The following is an 8071-nucleotide window of genomic DNA, read 5'->3' on the forward strand; positions in this document are numbered from 1 at the left end:
ATGTTTTTGTGTCGTTGCTCCGGCCGGGACAAGGCATCACAATATGTTAAGGGGCACAACGTTTCCGTCACACGCTTGAGGTATTCGGCCAATCACAACGCACTGGATAACTGGCCAATCAGAGCACACCTCGCTTTTCAGACCGATGAGCTTTGTAAAAATCGACGCGTTTCAGAAAGGAGGAGGAGAAACAATAATGTACAGTATGTGGAAAATAATGTGTTTTTTTAACCTTAAACCGCATAAACACATTTCATTACACCAAATACACAAAATAATGTTCTTTTTAGCAACATCATATGACCCCTTTAAAGGGGTAGTCCACCCAGAAATGAAAAATCTGTCATCATTTACTCACCCTAATTTCATTCCAGAATCATGAGACTTTCTTTCTTCTGTGGAACATAAAAGAAAATATTTTGAAGAATGATAGTAACCAAACAGTTTCTTTCCCACTGACTTCCATTGTATATACAAACACACACACACACACACACACACACACACATACACAAAAACAATTTAAGTCAATGGGAACCAAAACTGTTTGGTTACCAACATTCTTCAAAATATATTTTTTATGTTCTACAGAAAAAACTAAGTCATACTGTTTTGGAATGACATGAGGGTGAGAAAAATCATGACAGACTTTCCAGTTAGAATTTCTCAATTGCAAACAATTTTCTGGCTCAACACAATGATTCTATAAACTTAAACTCTTTAAATGCATGTAAACTATCAGTGAAGAACAGACCAGGCCAGGAATAGAACAGAGAAGCCTCCATAGATATTTTTGTGCAGAGGGCTGGGAGTCTTCAAGGTGCCATGACTCTAATCTCATTAGAAGAGTGACATGAGCAGTGAGAGAGCACAAAACACCACAGCGGCCAGTAATAACTGAGCCGCGATGGGAGACCGCCTGTGCCTCATCACTTACTGTGGGGATGGAGGTACTTTGAGTGTGGAATAAGAGGGAATATAAGAGGATAGCTTGGGAGGGGGTGGATACTGTGAAGGCAGAGTACCATCTGTTAAGTCAAATACTTTTTGTATGCCTTAGTGCTGTAAGATTAAAAGAGTAAATGGGAGCTAAAAATAACATACTGTATATGCGTAAAGCTCACAACATTTCACCCCAAAATCACAAAGGTGATTTTGAAAAATGTAAAACAGAAATAGGTACCTTATTGCAGGTTGTAGGTAGACTTGTGCCGGTATTCGGTACTGCGATATATCACGGTAATGAATATGCACGATATTGTTATCGTGGGCACTTCTAAATACCGTGAATAATTATATATTACAAATTATTTAGAATTTTGAATGCATTTTAAGAATACTTTTCCCATAAATTGGTCAAAATGCACAACACCTCTGTATGCTGCATGAAAGAGGCGTGCGCACTCTGATGTAAACAAGCGCGAACCATTTTTGGTTCCACAAAGAACCATTCAGTCAAAGGCTCTTTAAGGAACCATCTCTTTACCTTTTTATAATCTGAAGAACCTTCTTTCGCCACAAAGAACCTTTTGTGAAACAGAAAGGTTCTTCAGATGTTAAAGGTTCTTTATGGAACCATTTAGACAAAAAGGTTCTTCTATGGCATCGTGAAGCACCTTTATTTTTAAGAGTGTACCGTGATAAAAAGCATTAGCAATTAATCGCAACATGAGAATTTGATACCGGCATATCCCTAGTTGTAGGTATTGGAAATATTGAAAAATTATATTTGGCATCCAATTAGAATTACATCCAGGTTTATTAGATTTGGGCCTTCCGAGCAGACACATAAAGACATCATCTGCCAACAGGAAATTACGTAATATATGAACCTTTGCTGCCAGAAGAAAACATTTTATTGCAGTGGGTCAGTGATAAGACCCCCTTCACAGAAGAGTTGGCGTATGGTGATATTTGCTTTGGTCCCACTGGAACTTCTGGCATGTGCTCTACATTCTGACAGATCACTTCTATAAGATATGGATGCTTTATTTGGATTATCGTAGGCCTCATTTCACTTTGGTTATTTAACAACAAGTTAAGTATCCTAACATTAAAGAGATACTCCACCCAAAAATGACAAATCTGTCATTATTTACTCACCCTCATCTTGTTCCAAACATGTATGACTTACTTTCTTCTGTGGAACATAAAAAATAAAGATATTTGAGGAAATGTTTAAGTGTCTATACATGCAATGGACGTCAAAGGGCTCCAATGTTGTTTGGTCTCCAACATTCTTTAAAATATGTGACCCTGGACCACAAAACCAGACACAAGGGTTGATTTTTTTAAATTGAGATATCATATATTCCCTTGGTGTATGTTTTGTTAGGACAATATTTGGCCGAGAAGAGATACAACTATTTGAATATCTGGAATCTGAGGGTGCAAAAAAATCTAAATAAAAGTTGTCCAAATGAAGTCCTTAGCAATGCATATTACTAATCAAAAATTAAGTTTTTATATATTTACGGTAGGAAATTTACAAAATATCTTCATGGAACATGATCTTTACTTAATGTCCTAATAATATTTGGCATAAAAAAATCGATCATTTTGACCCATACAGTGTATTGTTGGCTATTGCTACAAATATACCCCAGCATATTTGAGGAAATGTTTAAGTGTCTATACATGCAATGGACGTCAAAGGGCTCCAATGTTGTTTGGTCTCCAACATTCTTTAAAATATGTGACCCTGGACCACAAAACCAGACACAAGGGTTGATTTTTTTAAATTGAGATATCATATATTCCCTTGGTGTATGTTTTGTTAGGACAATATTTGGCCGAGAAGAGATACAACTATTTGAATATCTGGAATCTGAGGGTGCAAAAAAATCTAAATAAAAGTTGTCCAAATGAAGTCCTTAGCAATGCATATTACTAATCAAAAATTAAGTTTTTATATATTTACGGTAGGAAATTTACAAAATATCTTCATGGAACATGATCTTTACTTAATGTCCTAATAATATTTGGCATAAAAAAATCGATCATTTTGACCCATACAGTGTATTGTTGGCTATTGCTACAAATATACCCCAGCAACTTATGACTGGTTTTGTGCTCCAGGGTCACAAATCTTCTTTTGTGTTCCACAGAAGAAAGAAATGCATACAGGTTTGGAATGACATGAGGGTGAGAAAATGATGACAGAATGTTAATTTTGACATTTTAATTATGATTAAATAATTACCTTTAAAATATTCTGATAAAAACATTGTATTCATAAAATTAAAAAGTTACAAATTTAATAAGTTAAACATTATGGTTTCATCATCATTATTATTATTATTATTAAATCTTTAAATATTAAACAAGTAAGTTGTCAATAATAATAATAATAGTTATTATCTAAATGTAGTTATATCTAAATAGTTATCTAAATTATCTAAATGTAAAATATAATTTCATGAGATTCAACTCAGTAAGGGTGTGCTGATGATCCAAGAACTTCCCTCTGTACAAAGTCAGCATCAGGTGGGCCACATTATCTGATGAAGGCATCGTGGAGTCAAATATGGATATTTCTAGCTAATAACTGCGACGCACCTCAACTGCACAAACACTGGGGGTCCGCATTATTGTGCATCCATCTGACTGAAACCCGCTGCATCATTAATACACAGTCTTACACTTATAACATCACTCACTGCTGTCTTACCGTGTCAGAATGTAAGTCCTGCTGCTGACACAGTCGGTACAGAAATGAAGTCTGCTCCTTTAGCAGCGTTTGTCGTGTCGTTAGAAACACCGTCCCCCCGACGTTGAGACGGACCCATTTGCCGTTATTGCCCCCGGCAGTATTAACAGCTGAACCGTTTCCTATGATATTTTCAGCCCCGCCGGATTCAACAGCAGTAGATGTGGCTGTTGTGGCTCCTTCGCTTCCCTCGTTGTCTTTGTTGTTATTATTGTTGTTGTTATTATTGTTCAGATTGCTGTGCGTTGCTGAGAGGGATCCCGTTTCCGGTAAAGCCTGAGGCGCCTCCGTTTTTCCTTTGTCCTCCGTTGCCATTAGGGAACTACACTGAGGCTGGCGGGCGGTATGTAAGCGGGCTGTCGGTGCGGCTCGGATGCTGTTCTGATGCCGTTCTGGCTCCCGCGGTGAAGCGGTGTGCTGCCGGTTTCGTTCGTATCATAAAAGTGGAATAAAGCGCGGAAGTTGATTGGCTCGTATCCTGCGATGTGTTAGTCCCGCCCACTTGCCCGTCGATGCTCTTTTGACGCAGAAACCTGCGCAGATTATAGGATGCTAGATGTATTTATGCATTAACAGCAATGAATATTTAAGATTAAGGTCACAATTATCTACAGTGTATGAAGCTAAAGGTTTTTGGGTTAAGGTTCATAATGTAGAAAATTTTTAACATTGTATGCTGTATGTGCATATGTAGCTAGCAAACAAGGAATACGGCTGTTAAGCTAATAGTCACATTTTGCTGAGTAAGATCATGATTGAGAAAGGTCGCCGTGATTTTGCCAAGTAAGACATGTTCCTGGATCAACATCTTTTGTTGATCCTGGATCAACGTAACTGTCCAAAAATATAGACTAAACCCAATCCCTACCCCTAAACCTAACCCTACCATAATTTATTCCTAAAAACAGTGTGAAATGATAGCTGATTAACAAGGGTGTAGAAGCACCTAACCCTGATTGTAAGCCTAAAACAGATATTTCCTGAAAAGTTATCCCTCAATTCTGATTGGTTGATGGGAATGTTGTTCCAGGATCAACAAGGATGTTGATCCAGGAACATGTTGTACTGGGTGAAATCACGGTCACCATTGACAAATGTTGGATGCTGCTGGAAATGCTGCTATGGGGTATCCTATTTATTATGTTAGGATTTTTTTGTTTGCCCCAGTGAAGCATTTCTATTAATACAACTGATTAAGTAGTCAAACTCATTCCATATCAGCAGAATAGTGTGGTACAGAAAGTCTATGTCCATAGAACAGGTTCTAAATGAATTATGTTACTATACCTAATGGTCAAAAGTATAGGTCAATATTATTAAATTGCAGACAAAGATTTTGAATAGCTAGGTTGGCTTGTACACTATATTGCCAAAAGTATTGGGACACCCCCTTCTAATGAACAGGTTTGACTACTTTAGTAATTTCCATGAGTACAAATCTTAATGTTTAAGCATATAATGATATTCTAGGGAATTGTGTGCTTCTAATTTTATACCAATAGTTTGAACAGGACCCTTTTCTATTCTAACATGACAATGCCTCTGTCTATTAGTCAAGTTTAAAAAAAAAAGATTGATTCAGTCAGTGTGGAAGATCTTGACTGGTCTCTGCAGAATTGCAGACCAGTCAAGATCTTCCACACTGACTGAATAAATCTTTTTTTTTTTTACCTGCCTTATACACAGAGGCATAGTTGTGTTAGAATAGAAAAGGGTCCTGTTCAAACTATTGGTATAAAATTAGAAAAGAGCAGGGGGACGTGAAGAACAGTATTAAGAACCGCTGCTTTAGAACATTGATTTTGAAACTTGTGAATCCATTAGAATTGTTAGAAGACAGAATCGCGATTCATATATGAATAGATTTTTAAGTGCACCTCTAGTTTTCTCTTCCTCTTCTCTAAAGCAGCACAGCATGGCCTCGCCCCCTTTGCTGTCTTTTCCCGAGGGCGGGGTTTATCTGGGTTTGTGATGTCACAAACCAGGGGAGGAAATTGTTGTAGTCCCTACCAGCCGTTTTTGTAGGCATTAAACTGCCAGAATTTTAAAAGACGATATCTCCGTTTGCATTGAACTTTCAGCTTCGTAACTTTGCAGATATTGTTTATGCTCAAACAGCAACATTACACACTAACATGAAAAAAAGTGAAATCGCAATCAACCACCCCTTTAAGTAGGCTAGTTGATGCAGATCGAGTGATGCTGTGGAATCAGTCAAATACCATTTACTCAATTTGTTGTGCTGATAATATAGTTTGTAACGAGGCTGTAACGAAATATTCAAGATTGGGAGAGTCAAAGATAAAAGCTTTAAAACTGGCCTTGCAAACCAATGCGATAGACCACTAATCTGAATATTAAGGTGAATTAGAAGGGCATTAATATTTAATTACTTTAAGCCTTTTTACTATTGGTTTCATACTTTTGACCCCATATATGATTAACACATAATAAAATTAAACATCCATTTATGGTGTAAATTCAACATTTATTCAGTCTGTATTTACAAATTATTAAGCTTGCAAAGACAGAAAATAGATTTATATAAATAACAACATTTACAATACTTTAATATAATTTATAATTTTATAATTTAAAAATTTGGTAAAAATGTTTAAGTTTTTAGTTACGTCACTTGCTCACCAGTGGATCCTCTGCAGCAAATGGGTGCCGTCAGAATGAGTCCAAACAGCTGATAAATACATTACAATAATCTACAAGTAATCCACATGACACCAGTCCATCTCCAATTAATGTGCTGTGAAATGAAAAGCTCTGTGTTTGTAATAAACAAATCTATCATTAGGACATTTTTAACTTAACAGGTTCTCTATCAATACTATTGCTTTCTCCAGTGAAAAAGTAAGATAACACTGCTTAGTCTGACATTGTTCAGCTCAGTTTATCTTAATCTTAAATGACTGCATTGATACATTTTATTGGTCATTTGTTAATATTGGTCCATGAGCTTTGTCATTAACACAAATTATACAAGTTAGGGCAAATATTTGTTACTGTAGTCTTTTATTGCATAAACATATGTCCAGCACTGATTGGAAGTATTATGCATTCAGTTGCACAAACATTTTTATGGGTCAAATGTACCCAATGACTTTATGAAGCTGCTTGTAAATATCTGATGTTAAATCGATTAAATCCTTTCCAAGTCTTGCATCTGTATCCTCTAGACTGCTGTTCATACACTGTACAAAACTACTATCAGTCTTGGCTTGATCTCTGGAACCAAAGAGCAAAGGCTGCATGCTGATGAATGTAAAGTTGTACGTCTGAGGGAGCCCATGATGAGCTGTCCGATTAAAACGGCTCCAAGAGAAAAGTGGAAGACCATTCTGAGTAGTGGGTCCATTCACAGCTTCAGCCGAAAACATCTGGGCCATGTGATAATCTGTAACCTAAATGCATGCAGCCTCCATTAGAATCACACTATATCTTTACTAGTTTTTATGTAATAACACATCGACCAAAATGACCTATTTCTGTACCTTAGTATCATAACAGCCCCCTGGATGAGGTCGTCGAAGTCTCAGGTCATTTCGGCAGCAGATGGATTTACAAGGATGCTTCTTTGAATATGGGTCCTTTCTGTAATCTAATATGACAAAGTGCTACTGTTCATCAAAAAATGAGATTAACAAGAGGGCAGATTATTTTGAAGAAACAGTTTTGAGTAATTTCCAAAACGAAAACCTAAACTCACCATTGTACCTCATAATGTATTTCAAGGTGTCCAGATTAGTGACTTTTCCCTGGTCCCTGCGGAAAATTTTAGCATGTGGACAGAGGTCATATGAGAAGTCTCCTCCGTACTTTTTCCACATCACACCATAACCACTCATTCAGTAAATGTCTGAGTGGAAAGGTATGTTGTAGGATGCCCAGTAACCTATTGAGATGATTTGTAATGCATATGATCGTGTTAAATTTACCCTTCAGAGTGTGATTTTGCTTCCTACTTCTTACATCCTCTCCTATTAATTTCCAATGGAAATTATATACTGGTATTTGTAGGTCCCTGACAAAATTCATTCAGAAAATAATTGAAAATAAAAAAGCCATATATATATATACACACACACACACACACACATATATATATATATATACATATATATCTAATTCTATTCTTTAAAAAAAAAAAAAACTTGCCCCTTTTAGATTTGCACTCTATTCTTAAAAAAAAACGTGTCTCTTTTAGACTTGCACTCTATTCATTTACTAACTGCTTGTTTTCTTTTTTTTTTTTTAAACTAACATTAGCTTCTCTATTCTTTTTGTATTCTATCTGTTTTCTTTTTATTTATTATACAATTAACAAAAAGCAAAAAAAAGGCATCTAACACA

At 36.3% G+C, this 8071-nt stretch overlaps 2 protein-coding genes across 4 annotated transcripts in view; both read right to left on the bottom strand.

Annotated features, from left to right (window-relative positions):
• kctd17 (potassium channel tetramerization domain containing 17) overlaps positions 1-4184 on the bottom strand; it is a 21369-nt gene extending 17185 nt beyond the window's left edge. For all 3 annotated transcript variants that reach the window (XM_016546126.1, XM_016546127.1, XM_016546125.1), the window contains exon 1: positions 3671-4184. In XM_016546126.1, coding sequence (XP_016401612.1) covers positions 3671-4024 — 354 coding nt within the window. In that variant the 5' untranslated portion in view covers positions 4025-4184. The remainder of the gene's footprint in view (positions 1-3670) is intronic.
• Positions 4185-6734: 2550 nt separating this feature from the next.
• LOC107734226 (phospholipase B-like 1) overlaps positions 6735-8071 on the bottom strand; it is a 5215-nt gene continuing 3878 nt past the window's right edge. The window contains 3 exon segments of the mRNA XM_074560162.1: positions 6735-7122; positions 7213-7319; positions 7428-7742. Of these exon segments, the coding sequence (XP_074416263.1) occupies positions 6805-7122; positions 7213-7319; positions 7428-7742 (740 nt within the window). The 3' untranslated portion in view covers positions 6735-6804.

Source organism: Sinocyclocheilus rhinocerous, unplaced genomic scaffold (genome assembly GCF_001515625.1).
Source record: "Sinocyclocheilus rhinocerous isolate Xijiao unplaced genomic scaffold, SAMN03320098_v1.1 scaffold820, whole genome shotgun sequence".
Taxonomy (NCBI): domain Eukaryota; kingdom Metazoa; phylum Chordata; class Actinopteri; order Cypriniformes; family Cyprinidae; genus Sinocyclocheilus; species Sinocyclocheilus rhinocerous.